The 20,706-nt window shown below is 45.3% G+C and overlaps 1 protein-coding gene across 5 annotated transcripts in view; it reads left to right on the forward strand.

The window, feature by feature from the left end:
• The window catches only part of sh3pxd2aa (SH3 and PX domains 2Aa), a gene marked incomplete at its 5' end in the record, with an annotated part of 63,049 nt that extends 43,958 nt beyond the window's left edge, over positions 1 to 19,091 (forward strand). For 3 of the 5 annotated variants that reach the window (XM_079159107.1, XM_079159108.1, XM_079159105.1), the window contains 7 exons: positions 2,576 to 2,659; positions 7,323 to 7,440; positions 8,578 to 8,981; positions 9,099 to 9,113; positions 9,892 to 9,941; positions 10,343 to 10,462; positions 10,858 to 19,091. In XM_079159107.1, coding sequence (XP_079015233.1) covers positions 2,576 to 2,659; positions 7,323 to 7,440; positions 8,578 to 8,981; positions 9,099 to 9,113; positions 9,892 to 9,941; positions 10,343 to 10,462; positions 10,858 to 12,963 — 2,897 coding nt within the window. In that variant the 3' untranslated portion in view covers positions 12,964 to 19,091. The remainder of the gene's footprint in view (positions 1 to 2,575; positions 2,660 to 7,322; positions 7,441 to 8,577; positions 8,982 to 9,098; positions 9,114 to 9,891; positions 9,942 to 10,342; positions 10,463 to 10,857) is intronic. The other 2 variants (XM_079159106.1, XM_079159104.1) reach the window with 1 other exon arrangement.
• Positions 19,092 to 20,706: the final 1,615 nt, after the last annotated feature.

Here is a 20,706-nt window from a genome sequence, read left to right on the forward strand (position 1 = left end):
GACCTTTAGCACACAGAAGTCAGCACTGAAGGCACACGCAGTACACACATACTCACAAATACACTTCCAGTCACACATTAGGAACCTTGAAGAACACAGCAGCTCCAAGGTGAAATGGTACCAGACCACAGCCAAAGGGTTTGCTGTGTTTTGGCACCACAGAACATTCCTCTTGACTCCCCCGAGAGGAGCCTGGTATTGTTGCGACCTTTCCTCCCTCGTGTTTAGTCGAAACACTGGGACGGAGCATTTCATCACTGTGTCATAAGCCCCTTTCTGCGTTTACACCCATGGAATCAAAGATAAATAGTATGCTCACATGCATGCTCACAAATACACACAACACACGGCATGTGCAGCAGTAAGGGGGCTGAAATAAGAACGGTGCGGTAGTTTATTATGCTGGATGGTCCAACAGACTGTCGTTAAGACGTGCGAGCCTCCATGCTTCACTGAGCTGTGCACGTTCTGCAAGACACACTCTGCCAGGATGATGACAGCTCCTGCACAGCTGCCACAGTCACTGTTTGCTCTTCTCATTCCTTTCTCGGATGTTTTTTTCTCCCCTCTAACGCACACACACACACACACTTAATAGATGTCGTCAGTGCCTGTATCCAGCCTGTATCCTGGAGGTGAAATAACACGCAGTGTTGGTTGGATATTTGTTAGTGGTTAAATGTCCTTTTCATCTCTTTTTGTTGCTATCAAATGTGTTTAGCTTTAATTTGGTGTCTTATAGATTATGAAACAAATACATTTCAGTCATCCCTTTACAGGTGAATTGTACTTTATCACAACTCGGGGTCTTATTTGTGTAGCTTTGCCCATTGTTTGTCAGTTATGAAAACAGTAATTCAAGTAAAAAATGTTAAGGGTGCTTGAAAACATATCAATGAAATCCTTAAGTTGTACCTCATCCCGGCATTGTGAGTACAGTCGGCTCAGTCGTGATGGGACAGCAAGGCCGGATCCACCCAAACCAGAATGATCCTTTAAACCCGCGTCGTGTCACACACTCTCTGTTAACCAAGGCACTCAAGTGAATTTATGCGGGAAGTGCCTGAGCCCACCATCACACACAAGTACACACACCCTCTTTCCCCTCCACCCCCCATTTTCCCATTAGGCCTGGTGTCCTAGTGTTTGCACACATCGTCACTTCTTATTTCCGATCCCCCCCCCGCTCGCTCCCCGTCGTCCCGTTCATCTCATTATCTCTGCGTGGTCTGTAAACTAATTCCACTGACAGCTCGGCCTGCTGGAGAGGAACCGACAGGCACACGCTGAAATTACCTCCAAATAACATTTCCCTTTGTGCCTTCCCGAGCTGATATTTCAATTAGGAGGTCAACAGCAGTAGGGTGGTGCTCAGTGGGATGGATGGAAGGCAGACGGGAATCCAAAAAGAGAGAGGAAGTGATAAGTAGCAGAGGCACACAAAGGGAGGGAGAGAGGGAAAGATGGAGAGACAAGAGGGGTGAAGAGAGGACGGAGGGTGGAGAAGGAATCAGATTAGACAAGTGCTGCTTCCATCCATCCTCCCCCTCATTAATGTGTTTGCTCTCCATGTGGCCTCAGACAATGCAATAAGAGAGGAAAAAGACCCATCGCGCTATGACTGAGACTTTAAACAATAAGCAGTGAAAGAGGTCTAACCTCATCAATTTAAATCAATACAAGCTGTCTTCCTTCCTAGTTGATTGTTTTAATGATGGACGGTTGTAGGACTCAATTACAGACAGAAATGTCTTGATAAGATGAAGGTTGACCGTGTATTTTCCAGCGTACGGCAGCTAGAGGAATATATCGGCTATCTTGTCATTTCGTTTAGCTGATGTAATGGTCCGCCTCCGCGAGAATTCAACCTGATGAATCTTCAAGCATAAGAGCCAATTCAAAAAGTGTGAATAGGAACTGTGGGGTTCAGAGACGGGGACTAGGGGCCACAGAGCTTCATTCCGACCTCGTCTTATACGGACGCCTACTCCTCAAACTGTGACGCTCCACAGCAGTTACAGTTCTACGTACGCGTTTAACGTTGTACAAAACTACTAGGAGATGTTTGTGAAAAGATCATTGGTTTGGGTTGAAATACGTGTGTTAAATAAGTTCATTAGTCATTTAAAGAAGTCAGCTTCCTGTCCTGTGTTTGTGTGAGCCCTCCACCCTTCGTCAGCTGATGTTGCTGTGGGTGGGTGTACGTTGGAGGTACTGTGTTGTATCAGACGCCCATTCTTTGTGACAAACATGAGTCCAGTTGAAATTGCACATTAACAAAAAAATAGACAAAAAAAATGTTTTCATGGAACAGCAGTTAACTTTGAATTTAATATATTCTTAACTAAACACGTACAAACTCAGCTCATCATTGCGAGAGAAGATCTACTGGCTTCATACTTAACACACAGCAGTGGTTTATTTGGTGAACGCCGCGGTGCTGCTAACAACAGCTTCTTCTATACCTTTGTTCACTTTGCTAATCTCTGCTTCTAACACTAAACTCCACATTTCTTTGTTTCTGCCCCCTTTGGTTGCTCCTCCTCTTCATCATCATTATCATCATCATCATCAGTTACTAAGAGACGGAAGGCACATCTGAAGAGGCTGGACCGCCGCTGGACCCTCGGGGGTATAGTCAACCGCCAGCAAAGCAGAGGTGAACATGGAGACAGTGGGGGCACACACACACACACACACACACACACACACACACACACACACACACACACACACACACACATACCGACAAGGAATCAGATGCTGAGTCTGAGACATATAGTCTGAGACATATAGTGCATAATTGTTAGCATGTATACTTATACCACAGATGCATTCTTAGATGAAAACTCACGCATGTTTAAAGAACCTCCGTTACATCCTGAATAGCCAACAACAACATCTGGCCTTGAGGTTTCTACCTGGAGCAGCATGTTGGGTGGCCATTAAGTCAGCTCTGATCTCACTCCGTCAAACTTGGACCGCTCTTGAGCTCACACAGAGCGGCAAAATAATTGGAGTGCGTTGAACAGATTTGGATAATTAAGTCTCTTCGGCTCCCTCAGCACAAACCAACGACCTTGACGACCACTGAGCCGTGAGAACATAAGTGATTGTATCACAGTGTTGCTGCTTCAGTAAAGCAAGCTCCCTCAGGTTTAATGCCATGAATGACTTTTGCATTTTGCTTGTATTTCTTAAAAAAAAACAAAAGTATTTTGTAGCATTTTTAGCAAGTTATCTGTGGTTTTGACACCTGTCCGGTTCCAGGCTCAGTCAGGGCTTCAAACAGACGCCTTGTACTTAGAATGTGTTTATGGACGCTGTTCCTGGACCTGTGCATACTCTGTAAAACCTTGTTCTACTTACCATAGTACAGCATGGCTGGACACCTTTAGTGATTAATCAGAAGAGAATACAGGGCAAACTGCGCTGGAATGGGACGTAGTGACTGATACTGTGCAGGAGACAACCCACACACACACTGACATACAGGAAATATATTCCTACATAATCAACAGCATCAGGCAGCTGATGCAGGGAAAGTGACACATGTGGCCACATACCCACGACGTTAAGACGTTTTGATTCTTTTACCAGTGGCCATGGGAACACTAGTAGAAGTAGAAGTAAGTAGAAGTTTTAGAGGGTCACCGGTTACAACACATCATCTTTCATAGACTGAAGTCAAAGCAAGCAGGAGAACAGCATTAGCCAGGCCTGCAGGAATGTTACGTCTCACAGAACAGTGAGGCTTGGACCCATTGAGCTGGAAAGTGTGAAAGTGGGACATCAGCCTGATCTGTGGACTGGTTTTAATCACACAGACCTCAACCTCTATGGAGCCTGGTGGATGAGTCACGATCTATATAGATAGATCTATATATATATACTGTATGTATATGTACTGTATATATATATATATATATATACACCTAGTCCACCTAGTGGACAGGTGACTTTAATATTCACTCCAGCTGGTTTCACAACTCTCAACTCAGAGTTTGTGTCTGATAGGATCTTCTAAAGTGAGGTCTGCATTAAGTGGAGGAAGGATCAGAAAGTGCTGAGTGTGCAGTTCTTCTCCTCTCTTCAGCCCTAAAGAAAGATCGTTGTCGCACCCCGATTGGCCAACAGGAGAAGCCGAGCTGCTCTCAGTGCTTCCCTAGGAGCCGGTTCCTGCACCCTGCACAGCAGTTCAGCTCAAATGAACTGGGAAAAGGAGAAACCAAAGAATGTTTACATGCACACTAATATTCCAAATATTTTGAATAATAATCAAATATTAGTGTGATCTGAGTAATATTGTGAATTCGGTCTTATTCTGAAGGGAGCATTTTCCAATTCAGAAATGAGAGCTATGCCGATATTATTCAGGTTTGAGGAGAGGGAGGCTGTTATCAGAGTATGCTCGTCTGCATGATAATAGGAATATCAGTGGGATATTCATTAGCCATGTAAACAGCTTAGTAGGAATACATTAGGGAAACACAACAGAACATTCAGTGTGTAAGCGTAGCCATTGTTGATGAAGCCAGAGGACAGAGTCTCCTGAGCCAGCAGCTCTGTTTCACCGTCCAAAGTCTCACTATGAAAACTGGACTCATGTCAAACGTAGTTTTTGTGGATTTTCCAACTTTTTCATTCACCACCTTCCCTGACTGGCTGTCTGCCTCTCATTAGCCCGAGATCAATTAGCACTATGTGCCCTAATGTGCTTGGCAACCCAAATGGCTTGGGATGGCTATTGAGGACAATAAGAGTGCCAGAAGGTCAAGACAACCATACTACAGATTCCATGTATTGTTCCCTGAAAGTTCCAGCAGCAAATGTTTTACTTAATTTCTGTTTTTGCACCTTTCTCCCGTTGTAACCCTCCCCACTGTTTCGCCCCGTGTTTGCTTGGTGAATGGAGACGCTACTGTCCCTGCCTGATAATGCATCGCTGAGCTAGTGATAAGAAATGTGTGAGTGAGGTTTTTCAGTTCCGCGCGTACGCTCGAGAAACAGTTTGATTTAGTAGCACTGGCACAGGACAAAAAACAAAGAGCGGTCCCGTAGGATTGATGCTCAGGCAGGATGTAATCAGCTAATAGAGGAGAGCAGGCGTGTACTCTGCAGCCCTTTTGCTGACACACACTTTAACGTCACGCTTCATAAAGACGACGGGGGGACGTGATCCCGAGATCTTGACAATAAAATAAGGGCGCGCTCGGGTCTCCAATTGAATTGCAGCACATCTCTATTTGACTCTGACACAAAGCCATGCAGGGTGTTTGACCTCTCTGGGGGGTTGTTGATTGGCTACCGACGGCAAAGTGACCTCATTGTGATGTTGACAGGAGTGGCGTCTCACACGCCCCCCTCTGCCCTGTAGCCAGCGGTCAGTGCTTTCTCAGAGCGGGTCGGCAATCACATTTTATAGAATCCCACTGACCGCCCCTCTCAACTCACTGTTCTGTCCCTGCAGTGAGACTCTGGCACCAACACACACAGACACACAGATGCACGTGTGCAGCTCATGCACACATGGAGGTGATTCTTTGAATCTTTCATCTTTGATTCCGGTCCTCAGGGAATAAACCAGGCGGACACAGTGCCGGAGAGATTGTTAGTAGTACATCCACACACACACACACACACACACACGCACACACACACACACTGCGAGCTGATGTTCAGCTTAGACACTCCACTCTGCTCCACATTATTGACCTCAGCTGCTCTGCGATGACAGGCAGCCGACGAACTTGAATCCCTGCCGTCTGAACCGACTAGCGAACCATTGAATGCAAGCAGTCACATGAACAAGCGTACGCGCCTCTGAGATATTGTCCCTGACCATCACATGTCCTTGAACAATCTTGTTACCTCCAGCCATGTCCTGGCTATCTCATTTATATGGTACATGTTAGGATCCCTCCCTCCAGCCATGTCCTCCTCCCTTCCTCCTGTCAGATTTTCTGCCACTTAAAGGGACAGTGTGTAGGATTTGGTGGCATCTAGTGGTCTGAGTGTAGCTGGAAACGTTAGGATAATATTTTTCTTTCTGATACAGATATCAGTGCATTAAAAATTATTATTATTATTATTATTTGAACAGCTGTATACGACTAATCCTGTAAGGATGTGGTATGATTTAGATCATTGTTGTAAGTCCTGGCTCAGGTTAAACATGATCAAGTACATAGGGAGAATAAATAGGACTTTCTGTTTTTTTATCTAGTTTGACAGTTTTGACTTTAAAATATTGCCAAATTGCTGACATTTTGCTAGCTTTGGCTAACAGTACACTCTCTGCTCGCACTTGCCTGAGCCGCACTGAGCATGTGCAAACCCTCAGGCGAGAAGAGAAAGAAGCGAGACGTCTCATCCGTTAGCTACTTCCATCATCGATTTCAGACGCGTTTCACAGCCTTCAGGTAATGTGAAAACATAAAAGTCTCTCTCCAGAGCCAGTGTTTGGTTTGTCCCTTCTGGGCTACTGTGGAAACGTGGCGGTGCAACATGGAGGACTTCTGCTCCCTCTGTAGAGATGAAGGGCTCATTCCAAGCTACCGGAAACACATTCTTAGTTTCATCTTTACACTGATAAAAACATAGCTGTGGATATTATAGTCCAGTGCTGCTGAATAAATCCCCTAAAATGCTACGCACTGGAACTTTAAGTCATCAGAACACGTATGTAGATGATTTTTCTTCCTCTTCATACATACCAGCCATTGAAATAAGCTAATGTAGTTGGGAAGCTTGGTGTGATCTATCTGCCAATCTTTGGTCTCCTGCTCTGCTCTCATCTTTTTGCTCTGGTGTCTATAAATCCCCTAACCTTCTACTGCACCCCACTAGGCCCATTGTAGAATATCCTTCCCTTCAGGTTCTTGGAAGAACTGGCAGAGCGTGAGAGAGGAGCGGCGGACAGATAGGGATCTGAGAAGAGAGATCTTGGTCCAAATATCTTATCTCCTCGAGGGAAGCCCTGATGTAGGCCGGCTGCTCGAACAGGAATCTCCCTCTGGAGAGAGATGAACACTGGATCAGGGTCCAAATAGCTCGAACGAGGCCTCGCGTGGATAACAAACAAGCAGCAACAGGGGAGAGGTTCGGCCTGTAGAGGGAGCCGGTTGTTTTTAGTGTGTTTGTGTGGGTATGGAAATAGTCTGAGCACTTTAAGTAGGTCACACTCGCCATGTCCCCCCCCCCCCCCCCCCCCAAGGCCTCTGGAAAGATGTAAACTATACAGAGGTCTAACCCCTCAGTGTAAGAGTGTTTCATGACCACAGGTCACTCACTCTGCTACTCTCTCTCTGTCCTTCCTACAGAGGAGAAATACACGACCATACAGCCGCACACCAGTCAAGGGAAGGATGAAGTGAGCTTTGAGAAAGGGGTCACCGTGGAGGTCATCCAGAAGAACTTGGAGGGCTGGTGGTACATCAGGTGAGTAAAGCTCGTCCACACACACCGCAGCTAACTGAGAGGAATGGGATCTGCTCATACGACGCTGCTGGATATGTGGTGTCCTGCATTCTAATGTGCCTGTTTGCACATGTGTGTGCTGTTTACCCACCCAGTGTGTACTTCCAGTGGTTTGTTTCTCAGTATCCCCTGATTACTATCACATGCTGCCTCGTGGCATGTGACATACACATGCTCACACACACACAGGAGCGTACACAGAGCGCTGCTGACGGTGCTTGTGCATATGGCTAATATGTGTATCAGCTTGTTGGGCTAGTTGGTCCTCCTCTGAATGGAGGGTGACGTGTCTCTCCTTGGAGGAAAATTAGTGATCTGTGACATTTATGGCTGTAGAAATAAAATTGACTTGACGTGCCGCTCCTCTGCCCCTCACTGCAACGCCCAACGAGTCGTTTCAGAGCACGTTTCCCGACAGGACGTGATGCTCTCAGTGGGCCGTCTGACTCCAGGGCTGTCTAAAGATGGGGCTTTGTCTTCTCTTCTGGGGACTCCTTGTGGTCGCAGCTGGAGTCCCTGCAACAAGGAAGCAGAAATGATCACATCTGTTCAGAGCAGAGAACGGCCCACCTAGAGCCAAATGACTCACAGGGTTTCATTTGGAAACATTCCTAATTGTTTAAAAAAGTACTCTGAAATGACTCGTTTAGCTTCACAATGAATGTGTGAATGTGGGGAAGCAGTGCATTGATTACTGAGTCCGTTTACTTGCCTTTGGCTACCTCGACGTCACTACACTTAAGATGGTCTTTCAACACACGGGATCTGATTTGGTGAATTGTATTACAGAGTGACATGCCAGGGAATGTGCCAGAGAATGTATTCCTTTTAGTTATGATTTATGGTCAAACTAATATCAATGTATTCTGGTAATTTCGTATTGCACCTTACAGAGGCAGATCATAAAAGGAGAGGTCATAATAAGATATCTAGGCATCCTATGGGTCAAGCTCCCAAAACTTTGCCCGGTGAACATCCACACCTTTCAAACTCCATGACTCCATAAAGTGACGTTAATGTGTGAATTTGGAGCAATGCCCCTTTGAATGATATAACAATGATGTTCTATCAAACACCAGTCTGTCTGTTGACCCACAGATACTTAGGGAAAGAGGGCTGGGCCCCTGCCTCCTACTTGAAAAAGGTGAAAGAAGACTTCTCCCCCCGCAAGAAAACCCTGACAGGCCCCGTGGAGATCATCGGCAACATCATGGAGATCAGCAACCTGTTGCAAAAGAAGTCGGTCAGCGAGAAGGACATCCAGGCAGACGGAGAGGGCAGCACCACGCCGGAGCGCCACTTCTCCAAGAGTGAGATCAGCCTGCCCATGCCCTACAACTCTGAGATCAATGCCGAGACGGGCAGGAGGCTGAGCGCGGGCCGTGACACCAACAGCCCGTGTCTGGGAATAGCAGCGAGTGCTGCCCTCAATGAGAGTAAAGGGAGGGGCGAGCCAGGGTCCCCGGCTGTAGCCAGAGTGGCTCCACATAGAGTGGAAATTGGTGAGTGTTTGTGGTGTGTTAGGAGACAATTGAGCAGTAAATGCATAATAGCTATGGAGAGGAGTATTTGTAGTCTTTGTATGAGACATTAAGACTTGTCATTTTCCTTTTGTGTAGGCTTTGATGCGATAGGTAAGCTACATGGTGATGGTGGTGTAATCTAATGCTCTGTCACACTAATCTGTGAGGCTATTTAACTTAACCTCACATAGTGTACTGTGGCATCCTGAGCATGTGTTTTCCAGGTACATGAATGATACCTCGTAGAGAAATTATGATTTCAGTTGAGCTAACAAAAGTCTATTTTGTGCCAAATATATGCCTTTGCATGCTTTCTAAAATGCACAGTGATAACCTTTTTCACCCAGTATAAATACTAGACTCAACTTAAAGGAACTACAGTACATTAATGATTATAAAGCCTGTCTGTGTAGCTGGCCTCCATCAAGGTAACCCAGATGTTATTGAGCAACCTGCCAGACTGACTTACAACCAGAATTAAATGACAGTTCATAAAAGTAGGTATGCAACCAAAGCTGTATAAAAGAGTTTCCTGCTGCCGTGGAGCGGCCCGCCATTCTCTGAGCGCACTAACCAATAACACTACCAGCACTACATGCTTCATGCAGATACTGCTGTGTGAGGTGGGCTGCAGGTCATTGAGATCATCTTTTCTGGCAATCCTATAGTGAGACATCGAAACGAGTGCTACTCAGAGAACCTTAGGTTACTTACGTAACCTCTGGTCTCCGAGTAGCATAAGTAAGACGTCTGATTCTGACGTCTTGACTTCCAGCCACTTAGTGCAAACGGGAATGAGGCACAGCTACAACTATATAGTTCTTGACTGTTGGATGTGGGTTGAGTTCTGTGCAAATTCATTTTAATGACATGTTTCTTTGTTGATCAGGGTCTCCAAATCTGAGACAAAAACCCCCTCCACGAAGAGAAACCAACTTGGTAAGACACTCACAAGCTACCGCTTTCTAACAACAGCCAAGAGGGCTTTGTTTAATGTGACTGTATGTTCAACAGAAACATGTCAGCATCACAGAGCGACCCACAGTGAACAATGTCCGAGCACATTTACAAATGTTTTTTAAGTATAAACACAGATTAGCTATGAGAGTTGGCATAGCAACCATTAAAGCACAGTAACAACCTAACATCATTTCCGCATTTCTCTGATCATCTGAATCTACCACTGCCCACACTTAAATACTACACACACTATTATATGTGTATGTTATTATCATATGCAGCCATACAACATCCCCAAAATGATAGAGGGTGTCAGATACGTTATAATGATGGCTAGATGTGATGTCAGCTGCTCACATCTCTTCCTCTTTGCTGTACAGGGATTCCAGTTACCCAAGCCTCCAGAGCCCCCTGCTGTGGAAGCAGAGTATTACACCATAGCAGATTTCCAGTCCTCCATCTCTGATGGCATCAGTTTCCGTGGAGGACAAAAGGCTGATGTAAGAGGCCAGAGCTACATTGTTGTCACTGAGATTAAACAGTCAGGCCTCATTATTATGTCTGTCTACTCAGTGCTCAGATAGACAGTAAAGCTAAGGCATTAGCAATGCAACCTTGAGATTTGTGTTTAAATGTGATGATGTTGACAGAATTCCCTTTGCGTAGACTCGGGTAGAGAGATGAAGATAACAACATGTTGAGCTGGCAATTCTAGACAGTGTGTTAACGTTTGCCATTAATGTCTGCGCAAGACGACTGTAATAGCAGGTGTAATAACAGCATGTCCTGGATCCTCTGATCATCTAACCCGAAACCATTCTAGTGTTCAGCGTGTGTGACAAATCCTAAAGAAAGAAAAATGTAGCTTCTATCTTCCATATGTCTTGTTGTGTAGGTGATAGAGAAGAACCCCGGAGGCTGGTGGTATGTGCAGATTGGAGAGAAGGAGGGCTGGGCCCCTTGCTCCTACATTGACAAGCGCAAGAAGCCCAATCTCAGCCGTCGGACCAGCACCCTGACCCGGCCCAAAGTCCCACCCCCAGCTCCTCCTGTCAAAAAACAAGAGTCTGAGGACGCTCCTCCTCCCGCTATCTCTGCCTCTAAAGTTTCAGAGCCGCCGAGCAGGCCTGTGTATGAGGAACCTGAATATGATGTTCCTGCAATTGGATGCGAAGGTGAATCGGACACAGATTCTCTAAAGGATGAGCGTGCCCTGGATATAAAGATCAGCAGCGGGGCCAGCGACAAGTACCACAGCTCCCCTCCTTCCTGCAAGGCCTCTCCTCCTGTCTGCAAGGCCTCTCCTCCTGTCTGCAAGGCCTCTCCTCCTGTCTGCAAGGCCTCTCCTCCTGTCTGCAAGGCCTCTCCTCCTGTCTGCAAGGCGTCCCCTGTGTTCGCTCATCGAAGAGCTTCCTACAGGTCAGCAGAAGAGGTTGCAAAAGAGGAGTGTATCTATGAGAACGACGGCTTCAGGCCAAGCAGTGGTGTTGAAAGAACTTCAGTCAAAGGTTCCAGTGAGCCAAATTCTCCAAGGACCTACCATTCCTCCACAGTTCCACGCAAACCATCCGGATCCTCACCTTTAGCTGGTAGACCCATGAAGACCATGACGCCAGAGATGAACCAGAGAAGCCAGACTCTGGGCAGACACATAGATATCAGCTTTAGGTCGCAGGACAACAGCCCCGGCTCTTCATCAGATGAATTGAGTAGAGGCCCCAAGAAAGGCTCTGCCTTCAGCCGGGATGTGGAGCAGAGAATAGGTCAAAGCCCCTCCACCAGGCCCAAGCCTTCTGTCAGACCTAAACCACTCCTGACCAAATCAGAGCCCCAGAGTCCGGAGAGGATGGACATCAGCTCTTTGAGACGGCAGCTGAGGCCCACAAGTCAGTTTCGGCCTCATGGCCTCAAACCTACTCGTGGGGACGACTCTGAAACAGCCTCTGTCATCTCATCAGAGGACTCGATGTGCTCACGCAGCACTTCAGATCTCTCTTCTGTCTACTCCAAAGGGAGCCGTGGTGACTCAGACGTGGAAGGTCCCAATCTCTATCGTTCCCTGGATGCCTATAAGAAGGTCCAGGATTCTGAGATCAGCTTTCCAGCCGGGGTGGAGGTTGAGGTTCTGGAGAAGCAGGAGAGCGGTTGGTGGTACATTCGTTGGGGATCCGAGGAGGGCTGGGCTCCTTCGTACTACCTCGAACCTGTCAGACAAGTGGGGGATGCAGGTGGGTTGGACCTAGATAGACATGGGAGTGGTGGGAGTAAGTCCAACAGCCTGGAGAAAAACGAGCAGCACGTTTTGGCCCTCAATAACATCAATATTCAGGGTCTGAGCCAGCAGCATCAAGGCTTGAGAAGGAATACTCCGCCAATTCCTTCTAAGCCTCCTGGTGGCTTCTCAAAGCCGTCCGGGATAGTTAATGGAGGTGTACGGATGAGGAACGGGGTACGCCAGGTGGCAGTGAGGCCTCAGTCTGTGTTTGTGACCACAACACAGCCAGCCAAGGATGGACACTACATGACAGGGTCTCTGAGGCGGAATGACTCTCTTGGCAGAAGCGATCACTATGGCTCCGGTTCTGCCACTCTTGGTGTCCGCCGAAATGCCTCCTTCAGCACCGTTCGTCCACACGTAGTGGTGGAAAGTCAGACGAGGCCTGCCGAGCGCTCCGGCCTGGGGTCCTCAGGGAGCGCATTCAGCACAAGCAATGTCCAGGACGCCTTGAGCAGAGTTAACCAACGCAACGGCATCCCTGTGTCCACAGTCCGACCCAAGCCCATAGACAAGAGCCAACTGATCCACAATAACCTTAGCAGGGATGTGTACGTGTCCATCGCTGACTATCGTGGCGATGAGGAAACAATGGGTTTCACTGAGGGCACCTGCCTGGAGGTGTTGGAAAGAAACCCCAATGGATGGTGGTACTGCCAGGTGCAGGACAGCCTGCTTCCCCGCAAGGGCTGGGTCCCCTCCAACTACCTAGAGCGGAAGAAATAAAACCAACCCCACATCCTCCCCCCCCCTCCTCCCCCTTTTGATGTCTTCAAGGACGTTGGTGGCATCACTGCTTAAGAATGTTACCCGCACTCTCATGTAAGCAATATGTCCATGAAAATGTACGTCGATGACTGCGTGTACAAAGAAAGATATTTTAATCTGATTAGGAAGGACACTTTTAGTGCTGGTTTACTAAAATGTATACAAGGAGGAGTGTAAAGATTTCACATATTTTGGCTGGGAATGAGAGACAGGAATGTGGGATTGGTCATCCGTGAGAGAAGGAATTTGAAGAGGACGGTGTCTTTTAGATAGAACATGGTATGAATGGGAGTGATGACCTCTTGAAGAGGTTTGCATCGTGTAGTGAGAAGCAGCAAAATGGTTACGCTCATTCCTGCCCATCACTGACGCTGATGGCCGATAAGTGCCTTTTGTATTTGATCACCTTGAATGGAGGTCTTACTGGTGGACGGCAAAACGTTAAATCAACCAAATCTTTTAGAGTGCCATAGGCCTATGAAGACCACCAGGAGTATTTCCATAGCATATTAAGAGCTACACTTTTGAGTGCAAACAAAGTGCAAAGTTTCAAACTAGAGAGCTGTAATTGGTCCAACACAGATTTAAGACTAAAAAACAGATTTAAGTGAGAATTTATTCGCTTTACGGCGCAAGTCATCAAGCAAACTAAAACATTTTCATTTAATTATCCGTATTTTTTATTTAGTGTCATTGTTCATGTTATAATGTCTTGATTTGATGCAAATCTTAGAGAATTATTTCTGCTTTCTTGTGACATCTGTTTTCACCCACAGCCTAGAATTTGAAAAGTTAAAGCTGGTGTCATGTTCCATCTGACACCAGCTTACAGGAGGTGCTCAGCTTTCATCAATTAGAATCAGATACAACTATCTGGAATAGCAAATGTATGAAAATATACCTGTGAAACTTGAAAATAACAGTCACATCTTTTAGTTTCTCTCTCGAACAAAACCTGGTGAGCTAATAACCTCCAGATATGAAAACCATTACAAAGGTTTAGGTTTGCTGCAGTGAGTCGAGCTGCACATACAGAGATGTATCGGACAAGTACTGGAAATGTGGTGAAATAATTGAAGGGGACATATTTGCATAGAATTTATCCCAAAATGTGATCAAACCAAAGACAAATGTCATTTCATTGGCTACTTTTGTGATTTTACTATTTATTTATAAGTAATACAGTGTATTCAACAAAATGCCTAAAACAAGTTTTATGAACTAAAAGAAATGTGTACCTGGAAGCACTGACAGATCTCTAAAACTAGAAGTAAACAATACTTTGTAATATTAGATATTGCTGTGCAGTATTAACATAGCAGAGGGTAAAGATGTGTTTCAAAGTTTCCAAAGTATTTGTTCACATCTTTCAAATTAGAGTTGGGTATCATATCATATATCAGAATATCATATACATAAGACTTATCAATTCTTTAAAAGTGTCAAGTTCAAAATAATGATCTGCATATGCAGAAGTGATATTCTGAGCTAAAATCTTAACTTTCAAAATTCAAACGGCTGATGTTGAAGACTGCTGAAATACATTTTCTAATGAGCGACGTGAGCTCTGTCTGAGGCTGAACACTAAGGATCCATTCTGTTTCTGCTGGACAGTACCACAGTATTAAACAAAGTACAGTATCTATTTTAGCAGGAAACATATTGTTGTGTGTTACTCTGTGATCACACGGCGACAATAACGAGGAACGAAGTGGTTCTGCTTTGTGATTTAGTGCACTCTAAACCTGATTTATGGTGCATTAATGTGAAGATGCAGTAAATACTCAGCATTTAATTTATTGACATTTTTTTTGTAATTATTTAATTTCTCTCCATTCTTTTTTCCATCACCTCAAATGAGAGGCGGAGCTCTGTCCGTGCAAAGTGTGACTAGAACTGGAGGAGTAGAGCCCTCTAGTGGGGGGTCAGAGGTACTACAGCAGCCGTCCTGCCTCAGTGTAAGAAGAGACGCACTGCTGGCCGGTGACCAAAAGCTGTACAGAATTTTCTGTTTTGTTTTTTTAATTGTATTAATCTCAGTGCAGCTATGATATTTTTTGTATTGGGCAATAATTATTATAGTTTTTTTTAAATTTTATTTTTCCTTCATGCTGTGTGCTGCAACTTTAGCAAATCACGGGCACTTCCTTCATCATTATTGTGCTTTACATAATGCCGGATTTTAAATGTATTTATTATGAATAGTTTTATATTTTATCAAGGTTTGACAATCGCCTTATTCCCCCACTCAAAACATTATTGTAAAGCGTTATACAGATTTTAATTGTTACACAAATTGGCTCCTTAGTATCCAAAACTGTCCTGTCAGACGACAAAATAATTTAAAAATATCATAATCTAGTAGAATATTTGAGATTGTTGCATTCATTGTAGGATATGGAAAATCTAAATCTAACCACATGTGGATGAATACTAAGATTAAGATTGTAAACAAGGCCCCTCCCATCCAGACGAAGGCATTATGTAAATGTGTTCAATCACTTTGTACACTTCGCTCCAGCACATATTATTATTATTATTATTGCATATTGCTTCTTTTGATTGATCTGAATTTACTGAAACAGTAAGGGAATTGTTCTGTGAGAGGCTTACATGTACCTGTATAGCATCTGTCTTTAATCATGCTTTCACCTTTTCTTCCTCTAATTTCCCTTTTTTTAACCCCAAATTCTGAAATGTAACCGTGAGGAAATGTGCAATAGACCAGAAACACATCATGCTTCAACAAGAGGGATACTATCACAGGAGTAGATATTCCCAGTCAGACTGCCAGTCGTGAGCTGTCTCCGTCATTTCAAGTGTATCGTTAGAGGTCGTTCTGAGAGAGCCGATGTGAGAGGCCCTGAGAGCGACGAGGACGCCCTGGACCAAAGGGCGACGTCGCATCGTCTCCTGACTTTTAGAACCACAGCATGAGAGTCAGCGGTGGACATGTGCTCTGTGACTGGCATGGCAGAACCCCCTTCTGTACTGACATTACAGCCATCAGGGGTCTTCTTCATAGACGGAGAGTCAAGGGCCCATCATCAGGGGCCTCAGTGGCCCTGCTCTGAGCTGTCACGTTCGTGCCTGAATGGAATTTTGATAGTTTTCTGTTTTTTTGTCTTCTTGTTGATGTTTTCTTCTTTCTTGGTTGTTTGCTTTGTGGAGTGTGTCCTCTGCACCTACGCGATGCCTCTCTACATTTGTCCTCCTCTGTGGAACCGAGCCGGACGTTCTCCTCACCAATCACCGAAAGGTGACATGGTGACATGAGGACGGGAGAGCAAACAAGAGCGGGGAGATTTCAGGCCATTTCACATCAATCTATCAGCTTCCAGGATGTACGCCAAAAAATAGAAAGGCCTTTATTTTTCTCTTTGCCTTATCCATGTGTGACAGGTACGGTCATCGTGCTAACGACTTCCTGTATGTACAGGCCAATAAGGCTGGAGTCCATGAATCCTTTGCAGTACTGAAGAATAGAGTGCTGACTTGTGGCGTCAGACCGTTGAAGTGCACAAAGCACATGCACGGAGACATTCTGCAGTGTGTGTAGCTGTCCAGATGTAACCAGCCTTCAGAGCACAACATACTGCTTCTTTCATCACCACCCTAAAACATCATTTTATAGACTTCCTGTTTTTTTTTAAATCATTTCATTTGGCGGGTTGTTTTACCCGGACTTTAAACGTCACCTTAAAGGAATAGTCTGAGAAATATCTTGATGTGTTTCCTCTCTGAGAGTTAGACGAAAAGATGGCTGGAAGTGTGTTTTGTCTATTGTCACTCAGTGATGTGCAGAATGCTCTTCTCACATTCATCTGCTGAAGGCGGGAGTTTCTTTGGCTTTCTGTGGACAGAAGCATCTGTTTGTGAAGCTCAGCTAACTGGCTCCTGGCTCCCAGTTTGGTGTTTAGAGTTCAGACATGAGCGTGCTATCAATCTTCTCATCTGTCTCTCTGCATGAAAGTGAATTAGTAACTGTTCCTTTAATAAGTGACGGGCTCCGTCTTCACTGGGCTCGGCCTCTTTTAGCCGCACGGCTCTGACAGCTGTGACATTGGCGCTGGTAATGTAGTTTGCATTCATTAGGACGAGTCATTCACACCAGAGGAAATATATATATATGAGTTTCTCGACATATTCCCCGGAGAACCAGCAGGGCGAGACCGCTCCGCCACGCCCGCACCCTGCTTCATTCCCCGCTCTCTTCATTCCAGCAGATGGGCGGCACCGCTCAGGCGTGAAGCACCTTAAACTCTCATCCCAAAACCCCGAGCTGCTGCCGCAGGCGTCTTCCTCCTCGATTCTCTTCCTTCCTCGACACAGATGAGCAGTCTATTCCCGCTGAAAAGGATTGAGATCTCTAGGAGGGGTCGTGGTGTGTGTGTGTGTGTGTGTTTGCCTGAGGAGATGGATTGCTTGCAGGTGCACTCTGGAGAAGAGAATTTAGGGGTCGAGGAGGAGATTTTGGGAGTGCAGGATGCAGGGAGGCACAGATGGATCAGGTATGGGATTCTAGGAGACAAGGTGAGCGCGAGGTGAGAGGAGCTCTGCTTTGATAGGAGCAGTTGTTGAGAGGCTGGGGGGGGGGGGCTGCTGCCCATTATTATCTAACCTAATGAGCTCTCTGCCTCCCTAACCTGAGCCCAGATCTCGTTCCTCCAACCGATGATTTAATTGATCCTTCTGCAAGTCGGTGAGAGACGAGTGCGTTCAGCCGCTTCTCTGTCTCACTTCCTTCTAGAATAACTTTTAAAAAGTGATCCAACGTCTGCTTCTAGCTTCTTTTACTGTCAGCGTCTTCAGATCTTCTGCAGCCCCTGAGGGTGAGAGCGCTTGAGTTTGGTGTTATACGGTTGTTTGGTTTTTTTTGGAATAAGACAAAGAAATGGCTTCACACGTTGGATTCCATGTCTCTGTTTCTGTCTTATTCCTCCGTGTCTTTTGCTGCTGACAGGAATGATAGAATGTTGTGAAAGTGTAACATGATTGGAAGTGTTTGCTCACATCTAATGAGACAAGCGTTCATTGATAATGGAAAGAAATGAAAAGGTCTTATGAAGGCTGGTGTTGCTAGAAGGACGGGGGAGGTTTGAGAAGTAAGTTGTAGTACGTGTGTGGGAGCAGGGTGGAGGTATTTAGGGAGATGATTTTGTAGGTTTTTAATTAACATAAAGTTTTAGTTTGAGCGTGAGTGAAGAAAGAGAAGAGGCCAGGCCTAGCTGGGAGGAAGGGAACGCTGCCGAAAAACAGGCTGTGTGGAGGAACGAGGCGCGTTTCTTTGTCCCGGTTTGAATCCCGGTTTCTAATTAGCACAGCAGTGCGTCTTAATTAACCTTTGCCAGTCAGACGACACTCCGGCGTCTTAACAGCGTCCTCATCAAGAACACTGCGCCCGCTGCGCTCTGCGTGGGGGCCTCTGGTGCCATATTCATGTCTTTGGAGGCGAGTTGTCCAAAGTGATAGCTGTTGATCCATGAGAAGGTGCAGCCCTGTTTAGCCTGGGTGTTGCATTTATAGAAACAGAATTTGTCACCGCCCTGCAGTGGAGAGCAGTGTGCCAAAACACAAAGAAACTCTGGAAACCCAACGCCATCAAAAACCAGTCCGTTAAAAACCAGTCCGTTACCAGCATGTCGACCACTCGAACACACAATAACAGGTGCAGGCCTGGAGTTGGACCAAAGGAAGGTGCTTTTCTGTTATTTTCTTTGTTTTATTACTATTGTTGTTATGCAGATTGTGTTTCACTCTTGCAAGCTCCCTGTTTTCAAAAGACATGCCATGAGGAGACTGAGAGGCTTCATCCTCCAATCAGGAGTCATGCGTGACCGAGCCACGCGCCCCTATACTGTACACTGGTGCACCAGGACCAAGTACAGAGGGAGCAGATTCTATCAGTGTCCTTTGAGATTGAGACACCCTGCACATGTGCGTTCCTTTTGAATACAGGGCATTTTCTTATCTACCGTTTCATTTTGACAAGTCTTGTTCTTTTTTTTGTATCTTGTACATGTTTACATTGTATCTCGCATCGCCCAAAAGAGGAACAATATTAAATGTATTATCGCTGTTGTTTTATTCGGACTCCTTTTCATTCGTCTCACACTTCCAGTCGCATCTGCTGCTGCAGATAACGAGCCGCGAACCCGCTCTCTGCGGTGATAGATGGTATGTGACAGTAATATTACAGAGTGAGACATTTATCTTTATTCTCCTTATTGTGCCGGCCAGATTAAGTGAGTTTAGATGTGGACGAGCAGAACGATGCAGCTGGTTGTCTATATATATAGCGAGATATGAGTTATAGGAGGAAAGTGCGAGGAGGTTGAGAGCGATGAATGAAGACGAACGAGCTCTCGGGGCCCCGGTTTCCCACTAAAGAGCGGATTTTTGTCCCTCCTGTATCCAAACGTGTGTGGAGAGATTCATCATTTATGTCCAAATTTACATGAAATATATGCTTACACCTGTGTCCTAAAGGAGCAAAAGGCCTACAGGTCTGAGGAGCACACTGGATGATTAGAGGACCCGCTCACCAAAACAACCATTCTGGGTTTATTTGAACTGAAAGCATAAAGCATTGTTCAGATTCTACCAGTACATTATGATTATATAATGATGTCATGACTGTATATATACTATATAAATGTGTTTAAGTCCAATATTCACTCCACTAGTAGCTACTTAGCTCAGTTTGTGTCTCTTCAGCTGTTAAATGCTCCGCTATGTTCGCTAGCTAGCTGTTAGCTCTGTCTGTAGTGTACAGTGGCTTTATCAGAGCTTTTACTTTGTCATTTTACCCATTGTTGATATGAAAATATTGATTAGTGCAGCTTCAATCAGTTGTATTTGGTAAATATTGAACCTTTAAAAAAAAAGAATGGCTGAGCTGTCACCTAGCGGTAAAGACAAACAAACAAGTTGTCTCAAGCTCCATCAGCTAGCTTTCGTCAGACATAAGGATGACTTTTTTTACATAGCAACAGCTGGTTCAGTGAGAGGAGACTGAAACCCATTTCTCTGTTCCAAGATGGTCTTATCCATCCACTGAAGAAGACCTTGAGATGCTGGTGAAAGCTCCGGAAAAAGCTGGTCAGTGGTGGTCAGTGACTTCATATTTTTTTGTCAAACAGATAATTAATTTGATCCAAATGAATCTTTTCTTTTAACTGAACCCGTCATGCTGTGACCATACCAAAGTCTGTCCACTAGATGGCTGTGTGGAGCCGGTCTAGCTGCAGCCTTCCTCCAAACAGACACATCTACGTCTGAATAGACCTGCACGTTACAAAGTCAATATGTACGACATCGAGTCTCCAAATGGAATTCTTTTAAGATTGGCACGTTTCATACGGCAGAACCAATACCATTGGTTGACAACATTGAACGATGACGACTCAGATGAACAATGACATAGATACATAATAGATACTCTGGTCTGGATTGTTCTTTTCCTGAGATTATCACTCACTGTATTCATCTCCCTTAGCTTCTTCTTTGATATGGACATGTCACGAGTCGGTCTATTACAGATGGATGTCTATCGAGGAGCTCTGAAGAGACGTCTGGTTGAGGTGCCTGAAGGATTTATGGTGCCGTCATTTTGGTTAGAGCACATCTACAGTTTAGGGTGCAGGTATTTCCACTGATCTCCTACTTGTCATGGAACGCGTGGGTGTAGAGTGCCGATGG

Source organism: Pholis gunnellus (assembly GCF_910591455.1).
Source record: "Pholis gunnellus genome assembly, chromosome: 5".
Classification (NCBI taxonomy): domain Eukaryota; kingdom Metazoa; phylum Chordata; class Actinopteri; order Perciformes; family Pholidae; genus Pholis; species Pholis gunnellus.